General features: G+C 41.5%; 1 protein-coding gene across 2 annotated transcripts in view; it reads left to right on the top strand.

Moving 5' to 3' along the window:
- Window positions 1-5,024: 5,024 nt before the first annotated feature.
- Window positions 5,025-20,107, top strand: part of Calu (calumenin) — a 29,667-nt gene continuing 14,584 nt past the window's right edge. Inside the window, exons 1-2 of one of the 2 annotated variants that reach the window (XM_090333261.1) lie at window positions 5,025-5,121; window positions 15,335-15,566. In XM_090333261.1, the coding sequence (XP_090189387.1) occupies window positions 5,037-5,121; window positions 15,335-15,566 (317 nt within the window). In that variant the 5' untranslated portion in view covers window positions 5,025-5,036. Of the gene's footprint in view, window positions 5,122-5,579; window positions 5,665-15,334; window positions 15,567-20,107 lie in introns of those variants that run through there. The other variant, XM_090333262.1, reaches the window with a different exon arrangement.

Here is a 20,107-nt window from a genome sequence, read left to right on the forward strand (position 1 = left end):
CAGATGGCCCATGGACTGGTCTCTTGGTTTCAATTGTGCAATATTTCACATTCAATAAAATCTAGACTATGAGTGTTGCAGGACAGATGGCCAACTTACATTGGAGTTGTTTTTGTTTGTTTTTAGATATTTGGTTCTGATTTAAGATATACTGGGAGCCATGTGCCAGCGGTTCACACCTGTAATCCTAACCCAGGAGGCTGAGATCTGAAGATCACAGTTCAAAGCCAGACCAGGCAGGAAAGTCCATGATATCCATCTCCTTACCTACCAAAAAGCCGGAAGTGGACCTGTGGACCTGAAGTTGTTTTTAGACCATAATGGTTGGAGGGGACTATAAAAAGCAAGCTGCTAAATCACCATCACTCCAAGGATGAGTTATAGCCTAGCTCTTGGTGTTTTTATTGTCCATCTTGATGACATTATCCATGGTTTGTTTACTGTTTTTGAATTCCTGCTTTTCACTCTTCTGATTCTTCTGATTTTAGATTTAACTTTACTGTACCCCATAATTCCCACTTTCTAGCTATAATACCTCTTCTAGCTCTCTTCCTCAATCTAACAATCCTTCACTCCTACCAATCCTAGACTTAGTTACTCGCAAAGTTTTCACTTTCCTTTACTCCCTTGTCCTCACATTTTCTTACCATCCCAGATTCCAACATCACTCTTGTCATTTTCACCTCCTCATAGGTGTCTGTTTCTTCCATTCACCGGGATAAATATAGCTCTACACCAACTCCATGCCTGCCCTGGGTCTGGATTTCCATTTGCCTAGAGACTAACCAGTCTCACCTCAAAATTATTATCCTAAGCCTCAAGAGAGTCCATGTTGACTGGAAATCATCCTACATTCCACCAATCTGTTCCATCTCATGGCTATTTAATGCCTCTTATGACCCAGCTTTTTTTTCACAGAATACCATTTACCCAGAAGCTTCTCTCCTTCTTACTATAGAAGAACCATCTCAACTCAGCAATTCATCTTTACTAGGTCCCATCTCATCTACCCAAGGCTGTTTTTCCTATATCATTCATTTGATTCTTGTACTGGATTGTTCCCACCAGCACTGGATATATTAGACATACTGTTATTTCTTTCACTTAAAAACAGAATAAGGGTTGGGAATGTGGCTTAGCCTAGCATGCATGTGGCCCTGAGTTCAATTCCTCTCTACTACATAAACCCAAAATTTATAAAACTAAAAAAGTAAAAAACTTTTTTATGATGGTCCTGAGACATTAACTCTCTATTACCTTTTTAAGCTCCAGGCTGATAATCTACCATTTGAACCATACCTCTACTCCCAGATTTTTGGTGTGTCACTGGAGATCAGAATTTCCTGGACTTTTCTGCCCAGGCTGGCTTCAGATCACAATTCTCAGATCTCAGCCTCCTAAATAACTAGAATTACAGACATTAGTCAGCAAGATTTGGCCACAAAATCTTTTTCTTGAACCAACTGCCTCATCTACTCTATTTTACTCTCAATTTTTTATTAACATAATTAGTTATTAAGGAAATACTTCTTTTTAAAATTCATTTTTTTGCAAGTCCTGGGGCTTTAACTCAGGGCCTGAGAACTGTCCTTGGGCTTTCTCAAGGCTAGACCACAGCACCACTTCTAGCTTTTTCTGTGTAAATGGTACCAAGGAATCGGACCCAGATCTTTGTGCATGCTAGGCAAGCACTCTACCACTAGGCCAAACTCCCGGCCCCTTAAAGTTAATCAACTTTTTTTTGGTTTGGGACTCAATTGAGTATCTGATACTTCCACTCACTGACTCATGACTTCCATTGCTACTACTTGACCAAATCATCATCACCATTCATCACGCTTGTTGAAAAAGTCTCTTAAACTGGGTGCCAGTGGCTCACGCCTGTAATCCTAGCGTCTCAGGAGGCTGAGATCTGAGGATCACGGTTCAAAGCTAGACCAGGCAGGAAAGTCCATGAGACTCTTATCGCCTATTAACCACCAGAAAACCAGAAGTGGCACTATGGTTCAAAGTGATAGAGTACTAGCCTTGAGTTGAAGAACTCAGGGACAGCACTCAGGCCCAGAATTCAAACCCCACAACTGAGAAAATAAAGAAAAGAAAAGACAGACAGACAGCTCTTTTTTTCCACTTCAAACCTTACTCTTCTCTGTTCAAAATCTTCCAAAGTCTTCCTGGCTATGCTAGGGTAATGCTAGCTCTATAAAAGGCAAACTTTGGGGCCAGGAGTTTGGCCTAATGGTAGAGTGCTTGCCTAGCATGCACGAAAACCTGGGTTCTATTCCTTGGCACCACATACATAGAAAAAAGCTGGAAAGGGTGCTATGGCTCAAGTGGTAGAGCTCTAGCCTTGAGAAAGCCCAAGGATAGCACTCAGGCCCTGAGTTCAAGCCCCAAGACTGGCCAAAAAAAAGGCAAACTTTACTACATCAAAAGAATAAAATGGGCCAGGAGTTTGGCTTAGTGGTAGAGTGCTTGCCTTGCACACACAAAGACCCAGGTTCCACATATATAGAAAAAAGCTAGAAGTGGTGCTGAGGCTCAAGTGGTAGAGTTCTAGCCTTGAGAAAGTCCAAGGACTGTACTCAGGCCCTGAGCTCAAGCCCAGGACTGGCAAAAAAAAAAATAAAACAACTAGTATTTTAGTACTCACAAAAAGTCTGAAATGGGTGTTTGTGGTAAGTAAATGATACTTTTAACAGGAATTTGGGTCCCTCCTATCCTATGGCTCTGCAGCCTGCAAGAAATGATTTATAAAATGGTCATCAAAAGAGAAACAACTTGGAAAATTACACGTGACGAGTTTGTGTGGCCAGTCCTGGAAGAAGTGGACATATCTGTGGTCTTCCTTGGTCACAGCTAAATCACACTGCAAGGGGAAATGTAAATCTTCACTAACAGGATGAAGAGAAGCCAGTTTGGCAAACAGCTAATGTCTTCCACACCATCTCACAGTAAAAACTAAAAGTCCTTGCAATGGTCTGAAGGCCCTACATGATAGCCTTCCCCCTTCCCCCACATCCCTGCAATCTCCCCAACCACAAGTTATCTCCTCCTCTTATTTCTGCACTTGAGCCACACCTGCTCCCAACTCCAAAACATGCTCCCAGTTCCAGGCCTTTACCTTTGCTGGTCCCTTTTCTCAGAATGCTCTTCATCATCACACATTTACCCAGGAGTCCTCTCATGATCCCTCTCTAGCCCCCCCTTTTTTTCCCAGTCTTGGGGATTGAACTCAAGGCCTGGCCACTGCTCTACCACTTGAATCACAGCACCACTTCTGCCTTTTCTATGCATCTGGTACTGAGGAATTGAACCTGGGTCTTCATGCATGCTAGGCAAGCACTCTATGTCTAGGCCAAACTCAGGGCCTCTAGCCACCCCTTTTATCTCCTATTTTCTTTCCCTTCCCTTTCCTCCTCATCCTTTACTTTTGTGCTGGTACTAGGGCTCAGGGCTGGTGCTTCATCAATTGAGTCACAACTCCACTTCCATGTTTTTTGGTGGTTATAACTGGACTTTCTTAGCCAGCCTAGCTTTGAATCCTGATGCTCAGATCTCAAAGTTATAAGCATGAGACACCTGTACCCAACATGGACACCCTCCCTTTCTTGTAACCACCCTTAAGTCCTCTTCCTCTGCTGCCTACTCTTAACTCTACAGCTCCCAAGGGACCTAACCTGCTTTTTTTCTCCCCTCAATAAAATCTATGCATTTTGAATGTTTGCAGAATTTGTTTGTTTTTTGGGTTTTTTTCACTAGTCCTGGGGCTTCAACTCAGGGCCTTGGCACTGTCCCTAGGCTTCTTTTGCTCAAGGATAATTCTACCACTTGAGCCACAGCACTACTTCTGGCTTTTTCTGTTCATGTGGAACTGAGGAATCAAATCCAGGGCTTCATCCATGTGAGGCATGCACTCTACCTCTAAGTCACATTCCCAGTTTGTTTTTTTTTCTCAAGGCAGTTTTCTGGGAACCATATACTCACAGACAGCAAATATCTACTATATTTCCATCGTTATTTAGTTATTTGGCAATGTGGGGTTTGTACTCAGGGCTTTATGCTTGCTAGGCAGGCTCTTTACTGATTAATCCTTTTTTGCACTGGGTGCTGTCCCTAAGCTCCTTTTGCTCAAGGCTAGCACTTGAGCCATAGCAACACTTGAAGTTTTTTCTGTGATTAATTGAAGATAGATGTTTTGCAGACTTTCCTGCCCAGGCTGGTTTAGAACCTCAATCCTCCAATCTCAGCCTCCTGAGTAGCTAGGATTACAGGCATAAACCAGTTGTACCAGCTTCTTTTGGGACTTCTTTAGTCTGACTTGAGTCATATCTTTCTATGAAGCTCTCTTGGGGTATCACCAATATCCCAAAAAATTGTCAGTCTTTATCTTGGCACTTAAAAGCACACTGTCTTTGTGCCTTTAATTCTTTTGTGAGCCTATTTGTTTCAACTGAATTTATTGAACCTTTATGTGCTAAAAACGCAGGGTTTTTTTTTGTTTTGTTTTGCCAGTCCTGGGCTTGGGCTCAGGCCTGAGCACTGTCCTTGGGTGTTCTCAAGGCTAGAGCTCTACCACTTGGACCACAACACCACTTCTGGGTTTTTTTCTATATATGTGGTACCGAGGAATCGAACCCGGGTCTTCGTGCATGGTAGATAAGTAAGCATTCTACCAATAGGCCAAACTCCCGGCAAGAACTCAGGGATTTTTTGTTTGTTTGTTTTTGTTTTAATTCCATTTGTGTTAAGTAAGTACCCTTCAATGGGTAGATGCTTTAAGCCTACAACACTAAAACGAGTAGGTGAATAATTTCTCTTAAAAGGGATGGACAACGGATACCCTTGTTCAGTTCACCTGACCCGTTTTTTTTTAGCATTCGCTGCCGATTCAAAGGATGCCTATTCCAGCACTTCGTCTAACACTGATGGATAAGCGACTTTATGTAGCAAAAACTGTCAGTGTACTGAAAGATACAAAGTGCTATGAAGGCAACTAAGGGAAGCAGTATTACGCTCAGTGGGATCGGGAAGAGATGCTGCGAGTCTTACTGGCTTTTCTTCTACCGAAAATCTGGAAAACGCACCTATTTCAAGCCGAGGAACAAAGCCCAAGCAGAAGTGAGGAGAGTCAAGGACGCGGCGAGCGTGCGTACACGAGGGGGCGCGGCGGGAAGCTAACGTGACAGAGCGTAGCCAGACTGCAGTTTCCTGCAGACGCGGATAACGTCGCGCTATGTCTGGCCGGAAAGTAAGAGAGTTGTCCGGGAAGCTGGGTGGAGGCAGAGCCACTCGCTGTGAATGAAGACGTGGCGGCCAAGCGGCCGCGCCCACTCGCGTCGGGAGCAGGGGCTGGAGCCCGCCATCCGCACACGCTCCCAGACCAGGGTTGGGCGGGAATCCGGTCCACGCAATTCAGCGCGCTCTCGGGACGTGGCGCTTTCCAGCCAATCCCGACGACGTGACCGGACGGCCAATGGGTGCCCGGGAAAGATACGCGTCAGAGACGAGTGTAGTGATGATTGGCCAGAAGAATGCCGACGAGGCGGACGGGGGCGGGCAGAGGGGGTCGTTTCCGGCTGGGCGGTGCTTGCGCGCGGGAGCCGAGCCGGTCGCTGATCAGCCGCCACGGTGTTCTGTAGCTGTGGGGCTGAGGGGGAAAAGGTGAGTACCAACGTGTCTAGCTGCTCCGCCGCCGTGTCCTTCATTCGCTTGCCTTTTGTCTCTTGGCCTTGCTTCCAGCACGGCTTGGGTCTGCCTTACTCGGGGCGCGCGTCTCCACGGGCGCTGGGGTCCCGGGCCTGAGGCCTTTCGCCACGCCAGGGCCCTCCGGCTGGCAGCCTCGGATGAAGGCCCGGGTTGGCCGTGTGGCTCGCGCTGAGAAGCGGGCTGCGCCCGGTGCAACTCTGGCGCTGCTGGCTTGGCGCCCTGTAGGGCACTGTTTTGTGCCTTTCTTGTTGGTGTCCTTTTCTCTGCCCCTGAGCGCTTCTGTTCAGGGAATCCCTCAGGTCGTAGGGTCACTTTTGCCTTTTGAAGGTCGGAGGACAGTGAAGTAGCGTTATTGCAGCAGCTTCCCGCCACCTCCCACTCACTGGCCGACTTAGATCTGCGGGCCCCACCCCAAAGGCCACATCCCGCGGTTAGGGTGCATCTGCCAGCAGAGTTGTGTTCACTGACTTCAGGGAAAGCAGGAGAAAGAACGAAGGAAGACCTCAGATCCTATGTTTAAAACATCTTCCATAATTTTAAAGAAAAGCTGGAGATTTTAAGCCTTTTTGTGTGGCTGCATTCCTAAATCAGGATTGCGGAATCGTTCTAAAAGGTTGATAGGGATAAATGGTTTCTTTGATTTGTTGCTTCTGTCCCCGAGATCCTCATTCTGACTGTGTGTGTGTGTGTATGTGTGTATGTGTATGTGTATGTGTACGTATGTATTCGGGCGCACACATACACACATTGAACTCAGGTTCTGACTCTGTGTGTGTGTGTATGTATGTGTATGTATGTATGTATTCGGGCGCACACATACACACATTGAACTCAGGTTCTGACTGTGTGTGTGTGTGTGTGTGTGTATATATGTATGTGTACGTATGTATTCGGGCGCACACATACACACATTGCCCAGGCTTAGGATTTTTGCTCAAAGCTGGCGCTCTACCACTTGAGCCACACCTCCGCTTCCGGTTTGGTGGGTATTTTTTATCCCCCTATCCCCGGGTTAATTGGAGATAGACTGGATTTCCCTAAGCACGGGCTGGTTTCCAACCTCTTCTAAAGATCTCAGCTTTCTAGTAGCTAGCATTGTAGGTCGGAGCCACAAGTGCCTGGTTAGTTGACTTTTTTAGCATGCTGTGTACAGAAGAAGTAATCTTGTCTACAACTTCCATGATTAAGAATTGAGTGGATTGCTCATTTGGGAAATGTCTGGCACCAAAAACCTGTCTAAGTATATAAAAGCGCCACAAAGATAGGGTTGGGTTTTTTGGGTGCCACCCTGGAGCTTGAACTCAGGACCTGGGAGCTCATTCTCAGGACCTCATTCTTTTTGCTCCAAGGCAAGCGATCTGCCCCTTGAGCCACAGCTCCATTTCTGGTTTTTGGTCTCATGGACTTTGCCACTTGGGCTGACGTGGAACCACTGTCCTCAGATCTCAGCTTCCTGAGTGGTTGGGATCAGGCACATGAGCCACCAGCACCCACCCAGAGGAATGTTTTTGAGAATTGAATAGTATTCCTCTCTTGTTCCTTGAAGACAACATTAATGAAATGGGAATGAGTTTACTTCTAACTTGTTTTTATAATAGATTTTAATGCGCTTGAATGCAGAGAAATTTGGAAACTCTGATAAATTATTGTTTGCTGTAGAATGGAACTTCACCCAAGACAAATGTGTGTTTGCTATTACTCAGTAGGTTTAATTAACTAAGTATTTAAATGACAGTTATTACACTGAAGAATTTGTGGAATAGTTCAAATGAGGGACCAGACCTACTTTATAGAAAAGTGCATTGCTTCAGGAAAGCCCAAATACCTGATTAAATTCAACTCAGGAACATTAACAGTAAGTGATCCCATAATTATTCTGGTTCGCCAAAATCCCACTGATTAACAATAAAGTGGGAGCAATGGGTGTGTTGGTAAAATTCCAGTTCTCTGAGCTGGATATAAGCAGAAAAGACATTTCTCTAATGAAGAGAGGAAAGTAACTCATTGCTTAAAAATGCCCACTGGAAACTAGGTGTAACAATCTGATAGCAATTTAATCAGTACCTAACTGTACTGAGATTCAGGCTATAAAATTTAGAAACTAAAGTTATCCTGTGATTCTAGACTTTAGTACAAGTATCACCAATAGACTATAATATAAAATACTCTCATCCTTTATGATTTCGTAAGATTTTAGACTGATCAACTATTTAGCATTTCTCTAGAGACAAAGTAAATTTACCGTAGTTCATTAATACAGTCTAATGTTAATTGTGTGCCAGAGCAGTCAGCCGACTAGGAAAATAAAAATTTGGCTGGAGAAGAAAAGCTCTGACATTAATAAACCATTGTCCCAGCCTCATTAGTTCTCTAACCAAAAGCAAGCTGGCAGAAACTTACATTTTTCTGCTACATAATCAAAAACTTTCTGGCAAAAAAAAAAGTTCTAAACCAGGTATGGGTTGTTTGTGCCTGTAATCCTCCATACTTAGGAACCTGATATGTAAAGATCAAGTTCTAGACTAGCACAGCCAAAAAAACCCAAATCCAAACCAGCAAAAAGTTCTGAAGTAAAGGTGTGGCCCAAGTGTTAGAGTGCCAGCTTTGAGCCAAAAGGCAAGCAAAAAGCATAAGACCCTGAGTTCAAGGCCTAGTGCTAGCACTAAATAAATTCTAAAAGGAATAAAAACCAAGACTTCATGGATGCTAGGCAAGCAGTCTACCACTAGGCCACGCTCCTGGCCCCTGTGTTTAGTTTTTTGAGGAACCTTCAGACTGCTTTCCAGAGTGCTTGTACTAATAATTTATATACCTACCAGCAGTGCAGTTAGGGTTCCTTTTTTTCCTCACATCCCTGCCTACATTTGTTGTTCAATTTCAAAATACTGGCCAATCTCACTGGAATGAGATGGAATCCCAGGGTTGCTTTGATTTTCATTTCCTTTATGGGTAGGGATGATGCGCATTTCCTCGTTTGTTTGCTTGCCATTCTTACCTCGACTGAGAGTCTCTTCTTAGCTCCCTTGCCCATCACTCCATTAGTAATTGGTGTAATAAGTTTGGGAGGGGTTAGTTTCTTGATCTCCTTGTATATTTTGGATATTAGGCCTTTGATATATTGCTGGTAAAGGTCTTTTCCCAGTTGGTTGACTGTGTAGAAAATTATTTTAATGTAATCCCATCTGTGCAGTCTTTCTCCTTTTTGTTGTGCCCCTGGGACTCTTCAGAAGGTTCCTGCTTATATCTAAAAGTTCTAATGTTTCCTCTACTCTCTTTTGTAGTAGTTTGAGGGTTTCAGGTTTGACATTGAGGTCTTTGGTCCACTTTGAATTGATATTAGGGCATGGCTACATGCAGGGATCCACTTTGAGTTTTCTGCAAATGGCTGCTCAGTTTTCCCTATAGCAATTGTTGTTTAAAAAGGCTGTGCGTTTCTCATTGTATGTCTTTTGCTCCTTTCTCAATTATCAGACTTTTTTTTTTTTTTTTTTTTTTTTTTTGGTACCGGGGATCCAACCCACGACATTGCACTTGCTAGGCAAGCACTTTGCCATTGAGCTATGTCCCAGCACAGATGACTCTAAGTATGTGGTTGTATTTCTGGATCTTCTAATCTGTTGTATTGATTTTTGGGTCTTTTTTGTGCCAATGCCAAGCTGCTTTTGTTGTTGAAATCTGTGATAGCACCCGCATTGCTTTTTTTTGCTTACAATTGCTTTCACTATTCTAGGTCTTCTGTTGTTCCAATGAGAACTTTTGAGTTTTTTTTGTCTATCTTGGTAAAAAACATTATTGGGATTTTGATGAAAATTGCATTGGATTTTTTATTTATTTATTTATTTATTTTTTTGCCAGTCCTGGGCTTGAGCTCAGGGCCTGAGCACTGTCCTTGGACTTTCTCAAGGCTAGAGCTCTACCACTTGAGCCTCAGCACCACTTCCGGCTTTTTTCTATGTATGTGGTACCGAGGAATCGAACCCGGGTCTTCATGCATGCTAGGCAAGCACTTTAACCACTAGGCCAAACTCCCGGCCCCTGCATTGGATTTACATATATAATTTTTGGCCGTATGGCCATTTTCACAACATTGACTCTACCTATTCATGAACATGGAAGGTCTTTCCATTTCCTGGTGTCCTCTTGGTTTCTTTCTTCAGATAGTTAAGTTTTTACAAGTCTTTGGTTAGGTTTATTCCCAGGGTTTTGTTGTTGTTTGGCTATTGCAAATGAAGTTGTTTTCCTGATTTCCCTTTGTTTTTACATTGTTATACAGAAAGACTACTGATTTTTGTGGGTTAATTTTGTTTCCTGATACTTTGCCAAAGTGGATGATCAGCTTTAGAATCTTGGGGATAGAGTCTTTTGGGTCCTTTAGGTATAAGATTGTTGCTTGGGGCTAAGAGTTTGGCCTAGTGGTAGGAGTGCTTACGTAGCATACTTTGGTACCACATACATAGAAAAAGCTGAAAGTGGTGCTGTGGCTCAAGTGGTAGAGCACTAGGCCTTGAGAAAGCTCCAGAACAGTGCTCAGTCCCTGAGTTCAAGCCCCAGGACTGGCAAAAAAAAATCATGTCATCTGCAAATAGGGACAGTTTGACTTTTTCTTTCCCTATATGAGTCCCTTTTATGTCCTTTTCTCGTCTTATTCCTGATTTTAGGGGAAATGGTTCTAATTTTCCATTTAGTATAATATTGGCTGTTGGTCTGTCATGTATAGTCTTATTGTTTTAAGGAATGTTCTTTCTAGTCTTAGCTTCTCTGATGACTTTTTTTTTTTTTTTTTTTTTTTTTTTTGCCAGTCCTAGGCTTGAGCTCAGGGCCTGAGCACTGTCCTTAGACTTTCTCAAGGCTAGAGCTCTACCATTTGAGCCTCAGCACCACTTCTGGCTTTTTTCTATGTATGTGGTACCGAGGAATTGAACCCGGGTGGGTCTTCAGGCATGCTAGGCTAGCACTCTACCACTAGGTTAAACTCTCAGCCCTGATGATTTTTAACTTGAATAGATGTATTTTTTTTTTCTGCATTTATTGAGACGATCATGTGGTTCTCAGGGTCTTTGGTTCTGTTGACATGGTGAAATACATTTATTGATTTGTGTATGCTAAACCAGCCTTGCATCTGTGGAATGAGGCCTAATTGGTCATAATGTATGATTTTTTAATTTGTTTCTGGATTCTGTTGGCTTAATATTGAAGAGCTTTGCATCAATGTTTACCAGAGAAATTAATTTATAATTCTCTTTTTTTTGTTGTTCTTACCTGTTTTGGGACGAGTGTGATATTGTCTTTATAGAATAACTCAGGAATTGATCTTTCTGTTTCTATTTCACAAAAGAGATTGAGGAGTATTGGTGTTAGTTCATTTTTTTTTTTTTAACCAGTCCTGGGCTTGAGCTCAGGGACTGAGCTCTGTCCTTGGGATTTCTCAAGGCTAGAGTTCTACCACTTGAGCCTCAGCACCACTTCCGGCTTTTTTCTATGTATATGGTACCAAGGAATCGAACCTGGGTCTTCGTGCATGCTAGGCAAGCACTCTACCACTAGGCCAAACTCCCAGCCCATTAGTTCATCTTTTAAAGTCTTACAGAATTCAACTAAATTCATCTGGGCCTGGGCTTTTTCTTGTTGGAAGACTTCTGATTAACTTCTCAATTTTGTTGCATGTTATTGGCTTGTTTGGCTGGTTTTTGTATTCTTGGTTCAGCACAGGCTGTTTGTAGGTCTCTAGAAATTTGTCCATTTCTGCCAGGTTTTCTTTATTTTGTGAGTATAAGTTTTGAAAGTAGTCCTGTATAATAACTTGAATTTCTTGGATGTTAGTTGTAAATGTTTCCTGTGACATCTCTGATCTTATTGATTTGAATTTCCTTTCTTCTTTTTTTCTGTTCGTAAGTATTCTGCCAGCTTTGTTTATTTTTGTTGGTTGTGGGGCTTGAACTTTGGGCCTGGGTGCTATCCCTGAGCTTTTTAGCTCAAGGCTACCACCCTACCCCTTGAGCCACAGCACTACTTTTGGTTTTCTGGTGGTTAATTGGAGATGAGTCTCACGGACTTTAGTGCCCAGGCTGGCTTTGAACTGTGATCCTCCAGAGTAGCTAGGATTATAAGCATGAGCCACTGTGCCCTGGAAGTTTTATTAATTTTTTTTTAAAAAATAGTTTTTTGTTTCCTTGGTTTTTATGCGGTTTCTTTTTAGTTTCTATTTTGTTGATTTCTGCCCTTTGCTATCTCTCTCCATGTAGTAGTTTTAGATTTGATTTTTTTTCTTGTTTTTCTAGCAGTTTTAATTGCAACATGAGGCTTTTTACTTGAAATGTTTCTATTTTCTTTATGGGTGCGCTTAGAGGTGTAAACTTTCCCCTCAGCACTGCTTTTGCTGAATCACAGAAGTTCTGTTGTGATGTGTTTTCATTGAATGTAAGAGCTTTCTAATTTCTTTTGTGATTCAGGTGTTCTGTAGAGTGCTGTTTGGAGGAATCCCCGCCATGTGTTTGAGTGATTTCTGCAGTATGTTTTTGTATTGAGAGCTAGTTTGACTGTGGTCAGATGATACAATGCAAGGAATTATGTCAATCTTTTTGTACTTGCTTTTAGGTTCTTTTAGGTTCTGATAAGATCTATTTTGGACTATGTTCCATGGGTTGGAAAGTTGGGGAGAGCTCTTTATGGTTTTCCATCCTTGTGTGTACAAGCTGTGAGTTTTCCATTCCTGTGATTCTCTATTTGTTTACATATTTGTTGTTAATCTCTTGGGTAGAAGTTAGGACCCGAAATCTCTAATTAGAGAGCTAGGGTGATTCTCTTTTGCTGCCATCTTCCTACATTATTTCCAGTTTTAAAATCATATATAGTCATCATTGAATATCTTTGTTACAAATACCATTGTACACATATTTGAGTATTATAATGAATTCAAACGAAGGTGAAGAACTTTTTGGAATCATAGCTTAGTCTAACATACTTGGGTGTTTTTTTTAAACAACAAAAATACAGTGCTTGCTTCTAATGCTTTCTCATCTTTCATGGTTTTGCTTTCATGCTGTGCCCTGCATGGGTTTTCCTTGGTCTAAATTATCACATTGTTGGAAACAATAAAATTTTTTAACCTTTTAAAAAGTTTAGGCCGGGAGCATAGCATTAGTGGCAGAGTGTTTGCCTAGCATGCACAAAGCCCTGGGTTCAATTTCTCGGTGCCCCATACACAGAAAAAGCCGGATGTGGCACTTTGGCTCAAGTGGCAGTGAGAAAGCCCTGAGTTTGAGCCCTCTCCCCCCCCTAAAAAAAGTTTTTAAATGTTTAAAAAAGCTGGGCGCGGTGGCTCACACCTATAATCCTAGCTACTCAGGAGGCTGAGATCTGAGGATCGAGGTTCAAAGCCAGCCCAGGCAATAAAGAACCTGAGACTTATCTCTAGTTAATCACTAGAAAAGGAGAAGTGGGGCCTATGGCTCATTGGTAGGGCTGTAGCCTTGAGCTGAAGGGCTCAAGGACGGTGCCCAGGCCCAGGGTTCAAGCAAAAAAAGTTTTTTTAAAGTTTTTTAGTTGGGCGTGGTAGCTCATGTTCATAATCCTAGGGAGGATTGCAGTTCAAAGCCAGCCTGGGCACTAAAGAACTTACCTCCAGTTAACCTCTAGAAAACCGGAAGTGGTGTTGTGGCTCAGGGCTGGGGTGGTAGACCAACAATATTTCTTTAAAAATGTTTTAAAAGTTTATAATCACAGGCAAGACCATGCTGTCTGAAGATTAGGGGGAGATCTTATTTTACCTATTCTGAGCTTCTGGTGGTTGTCAGCAATCCTTGGCATTCCCTAACACGTAGAATATTTTACTTCAGTCTTTCTGATTTCATAACATTCTCATTCTGTATGTGGCTGTCAAAATTTCCTTTGTCTTATAAGGACACCAGTCTTTGGGTCAGAGTCCACCCTATTTAATAATCATGACATCATTTTAATGTGATTACATCTGCAAAGACTTTATTTCCAAATAAAGTCACATTCATAGGTACCAGAGATCAGACCTAATGGGAGATGAGGAAGAAGTTGTATAAAATTACAAGTGATTTATTCTCACTGATGTGTATGGGAGTGGACATTCAGAGGCCTTGCTCTGCAGTTTTGTTTCATTCTTGTTCATTTAACTTGTTTGTAACTGAAGAATCTGATGAGATGCTTAGGTTCTATTGCCTAGGAAAATTTGGGAAAGACAATTGTACAGAAGGTCAAAAATTATTTCAATGATTTATTTGGTCTTGTATGTGAGAGGCTATTATGTGCTATAGACCTAGGAAGATGCTGAGTATTTCATTCGTTTCTCATGTGATGATCATCAGAAATATTTCAGAAGCACTTAAAACTACTTACACTTGGATTCAGCTTCATAGATTCTAAACTTATATAAACTCCTCCTAGATAATTCTAGTAGCCAGCCAGATCTGAGTACCAGACCACTGATATAGTGCAAGAATTATATAGTTAGGACCTGTCACTTATGTCTGCAATCTCAGCTACGCAGAGTAGATATTAGCCTCAACAATATTCAAATAAGTGGAAAATAGTCATTCACATCTATACTCTTACAGATTACACAGAAGGCAAAGATTGTAAAATCATGGCTATTTCTGGCAAAAAGCAGGAGACCCTGTCTAGAAGTTAACCTAAAGTAAAAAGTGTTAGAGCTTTGTCTAATATGCATAACGTCCTGAACTTAAAAAATAAAAATAAGGGCCGGGAGTTTGGCCTAGTGGTAGAGTGCTTGCCTGGCATGCACAAAGACCCGGTTCAATTCCTTGGTACCACATACATAGAAAAAGCCAGAAGTGGTGCTGTGGCTCACCTGGCAGAGTGCTAGCTTTGAGGAAAAAGTCCAAGGACAATGCTCAGATCTGGGGATCATGGTTCAAAAGCCAGCCCATGCAAGAAAGTCTATGAGATTCTTATCTCCAGTTAACCACCAAAAATGGTAATGGTGCTATAGCTAAAAGTGTTAGAGTTCTGGTCTTGAACAAGAGTTCAGGGATAGTGCCCAGGAACCTGAGTTCAAATCTCATGACTGACCAAAAACAAACAAAAAACCCAGAACTGAGATCAGAAGGTCACAATTTGAAGCCAGCCCAGGCATGAAGGCTATAGGACCCTTATCTGTAATTAACTAGCAAAAGCCAGAAGTGAAGCAGTGTCTTAGTAGAGAGCTGGCCTTGAACAAAAAGCTAAGGCATAGCACCCATCTCTTGAGTTCAAACCCCAGCATTGATTGACACCAAAAAAAAAAAAAACCAAAAAACAAGGAAGAAGAAAAAAGGACTTAGAGTCTCCAATTAAATCTAGCCTCTTTCACTTCAACACTTATTAGCAAGTTGAACAAAGGAATATTGGTGTCTTTTGAAGAAAAACTACCAAGTAGCCATTTAACTATAATTTCCTTTTCAGTCTACAATCAGGTAAAAGAAACTGGAGAACGTCTGCCAGATTATTTTATGGACTAAGTAACAGTATTTGGTTGTTATAAATGACTTGCTCAGACTTTTATATGTCAAATTGGTAATTTAGCTAAGTTATGACTTGGGTTTCTTGCTTTACTGGTAAGTATATTGCCTGCTGTATTAACCTCTTCATTTTCTTTAAGATTGCATTATCATGGACCTGCGGCAGTTTCTTCTGTGCCTGTCCCTGTGCACAGCCTTTGCCTTGAGCAAGCCTACAGAAAAGAAGGACCGCGTACATCATGAGCCTCAACTCAGTGACAAAGTTCATGATGATGCTGAGAGTTTTGATTATGACCATGATGCTTTCTTGGGTGCTGAAGAAGCAAAGAGTTTTGATCAGCTGACACCAGAAGAGAGCAAGGAAAGGCTTGGGTAAGGTGCCAGTTCCTGGGTGGGTAGGTAGGGTTACACTATCTTTATAAATAAGCTAATTCATTTACTTGTTAAGCTTTGTAAAGCTGTGCTACATCTTCTGAAAGCTAACCACAGAATGGCTGCCACTAAAAATGAACTAAGTACCTGTTTTCATACATTTTACTACTGAATAACAATTTGTGTCTCATTCTGTGAAGCAATATCATTTTTGCATAAAAGTACTGAGATGGTGGGCCAGGAGTTTGGCCTAGTGGTAGAGTGCTTGCCTAGCATGCACAAAGACCTGGGTTCGATTCCTTGGTACCACAAACTTAGAAAAAGCCAGAAGTGGTGCTGAGGCTCAAGTGGTAGAGTTCTAGCCTTGAGAAAAATCCAAGGCCAGTGCTCAGGCCCTGAGCTTAAGCCCAGGACTTGCAAAAAAAAAAAAAAAAAAAGGTACTGAGATGGTGCAGAAATTATATTATTCATACAAAAACTGTATCATCTTAATCCCAGAACAGGGTGGGGAGGGTCTCATTTTTGCTGCTTTTAATTTTGGAAAACTTTCTGTGACCTATTTTTTCATTGTTTACCAAGCTAGGTCTTTGACTGCCTAATAACCAATGTATTATAGTAAGGTTTAGGGTCTCCCAGGGTGTCTTTCAACAAAAGCCAAACCAATTTTCCTTTTTTGGGGAGGGGGGGAGACATGGAGCTTGAACTCTACCTGGGCACTGTCCCTGAACTCTTCAACTCAAGGCTACCACCCTACCCTTGAGCTAAGCCCCACTTCCCATTTTCTAGAGGTTAATTGGAGATAAGAGTCTCAGGTCCTTTTGTGCCTGGGCTGGCTTTGAACCTTGATCCTCAGATCTTAGCCTCCTCAGTAGCTAGGATTACAGATGTAAACCACCTCACCCACCACACCTGGCTCCAACTTTACCATTTAGGAGATTATAGCAAGTAGCCAGGTGTGGTAGTACACACTGAGTTTTGTGTTCCAGGCCAGTCTGAACTGCAAGTTCAAGGCTAGCTCACAAAACCAAATACTAGGGATATAGTTCAAAAGTAGAGTACTTGTCTAACATATATATACAAGGTGCTATGGCTTAAACTCAGAGTTTCATGCATACTAAGCAGGTACTCTACCACTGAGCTATATATATATATCACCATTCCCAAAAGAAATGGTCTTATATTGCTAGAGTATGAGTTATTAATTCAGTAGTGGCTAAGTTATTGTCAGGATTCAAAATCTCAGCAGACAGTGGATTTAGTACACAACTACCTGTTTATTTGAAACTGGAGATCTGAGAATATCTTTTGGCTCTTTAAGAAAATATGGTGGGGGGAGGGGTTGGCAGGAATTTGGCCTGGTGGTAGAGTGTGTGCTGAGCATGCATGAAGACCCAGGTTTGATTCCTCAGTACCACATACATAGAAAACAGCCGGAAGTGGTGCTGTGGCTCAAATGGTAGAGCTCTAGCCTTGAGAAAGCCCAAACACAGTGCTCAGGCCCTGAGCTCAAGAAAAAAGAAAAAAAGAAAGAAAATATAGAGGAACACCACCCTGGACAAGAAAGTTCATGAGATTCTTACTCCAAATAGGCAACAAAAAAGCCAGTGAACTGTGACTCAGGTGGTCAAGCACTAGCTTTGAGCAAAAAAGCTCCTAGACCATGAGTTCAAGCCCCAGGACCAGCATACACACACACAAAAAGTAAACAAGTTTGATTTTTTTTCAATTTGCCCTTTAGTAAGTACTGCTAATACAGCCTTCTGAACTATAGTTAATAAATGTATATAGCAAACTGTACAACATAGCGATTTTTAATAATATTTTGCCATTGTGGGTCATGCTGTAAGAATTATTACAGTTTGCTTTGGGAAAGATCTCATTATAAATTTATTCTTTCATCTTGTTAACTGCTGGCTAAAGGGTAGTTTTTCATTCTTCAGTATTAATAGAAATAATGAAACGGTTTTGCAGTAGAGAATGGAAAATTGCCCCCAGAGTGGAAAGTAGGTCTAGATTTAAAAAAGTCATCAGTGTTCTGAGCTGGACATGGTAGTGCACACCTGTAATACCAGAACTTAGGAGATGAGGCAGGAGGCTCATGGGTTCAAGACCAACCTGAGCTTCATAATGAAATTCAGTTTAATGTTATGTGTCAGGGGGTAAAATTGTTCCTAGTCTTTATGTCATGCTATTAATATTGTACATGTCCAACCTACCTTTTGGTCTCTATAAATCTTTTCATAGAATTACGTTTGTTTGTTTGTTTGTTTATGTTGCCAGTTCTGGGACTTGAACCCTGGGTCTGGGTGATGTCCTTGAGCTTCTTTTGCTCAAGGACAGATTCTACCACTTGAGCCACAGCTTACTGAAATAAGAGTCTCATGGACTTTCCTTCTCAGGCTTTGAACCATGTTCCTCAGAACTCAGCCTCCTGAGTAGCTGGGATTACAGTTGTGCAGCCACTAGCACCTAGCTAGAATTACTTAAGGCAGGTAGTAGAATAGTTTGCTAACTATTTTCAAGGGAGAAAAACTTCCTTTTTGTCATTATTAAATATTATCAAATGCCCAGCACATGAATAGACAGAATAGATCATAATATTAAGGCTTTTTTTTTTTTTTGCCAGTCCTGGGCTTGAGCTCAGGGCCTGAGCACTGTCCTTGGACTTTTCTCAAGGCTAGTGCTCTACCACTTGAGCCTTAGCACCACTTCCGGCTTTTTTCTCTGTATGTGATACCAAGGAATTGAACCCGGGTCTTCATGCATGCTAGGCAAGCACTTTAACCACTAGGCAAAACTCCCGGCCCGATATACTTAATTTTTATGTATGTGTCTTATATGAAGGTTTTTGTTATTTGCAAGTGGTAGTCCTTAGTAACTTTTACTATAGAAACAAAGTCTCTTAACTCAGAAAAGGGCACACAAGGGATGTATGTAAATTTTTGTGGCCTGAAATTTTCAAAACTACTATGCAGTCTTCTGGAGCCCATTATTTTGCAAGTCTTTTAAAGCACTAAAGTATTTTAGTAGAACTGGCATGAGGTCTATTAGGAGAAATAACATAAGGTCCAATTAAGTACATTGTGTCTGTCCTAGAATAAGAATTTATTTACATGCATCCATTGGATTCTCTAGTGTCATAGGCTACTACATCATTAGCTTCATAAATCACAGGGCTTTAGAGTTTAGCTATACATGGAACCTGTCCACTTGTAGAATACATTCTAAAAGCAGGATGGTCAACAAGACAAGAATGGCCTTTATATTTTTAGAGGGTTATTTGTGTGTGCAGGATATGTATGTGTGTGCACTTTTCACAATGGATCATATGTGTATGTATTTACTGTTTCTTCCAAAAGAATTTACCCAACCCCTAACTAAACCATTTGAGATATCAAGCCTCCTTCATTAAGAAAAGCCCATCTAGAGTAGTTGTCATATGTCCCTTTTTATCTGGATGATCCTTCAGGCTATTTATAGTAGTTTTAAATATATATTCAGGGGAAGGGAGAGGTTCAGATACCTTGTCCATTTTTTTTAATAATAGGGAAGTGGCACTATTAGCAACCACCAAACGGTGGTTGCATAAATTGTATAAATTATACAAAGACAAAGGAAAAGTCTTATTACTTTACCATTTCTGTTAGCATTTCAGTCTGAATGATTACAAATTCTTTGAAGGGAAAGACTTGTTAGTAATTGTGTTAAGTAATGCTACATCAATATCAACATGTAGAATCTGTTAATAGTTTTGCTAGTACTCTGATTCTGATTACTTTCCTATTCTATATTCATGAAATGAACACAAATGTGATAAAAAATCATTTGCTTCCAAGAGAACATCTTGGTCACACTGTGCAGGTCAGATTGGCCTTGAACTTATGTTCTTCCTTTCTGCCTCATTTTTTTTTTAATTAATTAATTTATTTATTTATTGCCAGTCCTGGGCTTGAGCTCAGGGCCTGAGCACTATCCTTGGACTTTCTCAAGGCTAGAGCTCTACCACTTGAGCCTCAGCACCACTTCCGGCTTTTTTCTATGTATGTGGTACCGAGGAATCAAACCTGGGTCTTCATCCATGCTAGGCAAGCACTTTAACCACTAGGCCAAACTCCCGGCCTCCTTTCTGCCTCATGCTACTATGTTATGAGATTATAGGCATGTACTATCATACTCTGCTGAGGTAATATTTCTCTTGGAACCTTTCATTTTAAATTCCAATTCTGAACTGTGAGTGTGTGTGTGTGTGTGTGTGTGTGTGTGTGTGTGACTTTACATAGGTTGTCTGAGCCTCCAGAAGTAAATTTATGAGTTTTATATCCTGTGCTTATTTTTATTACACAGTGCTAAGGACCAAATCCAGGTCCTCGTGGGTGCTAAGCAAATCAAGAACTTTACCACTGAGCAGTACTCAGCTCATGAACTTATATTTAAAACCCTAAATTGATGGAGAATGGGATAGATTTTTTTTCCTTTGTTGGTCATGAGGCTTGAACTCAGGGCCTAGGCAGTATCCCCGAGCCCTTTTGCTCAAGACTAGT

Source organism: Megascapheus bottae, chromosome 5, assembly GCF_031878675.1.
Source record: "Megascapheus bottae isolate mThoBot1 chromosome 5, mThoBot2.hap1, whole genome shotgun sequence".
Lineage (NCBI taxonomy): Eukaryota > Metazoa > Chordata > Mammalia > Rodentia > Geomyidae > Megascapheus > Megascapheus bottae.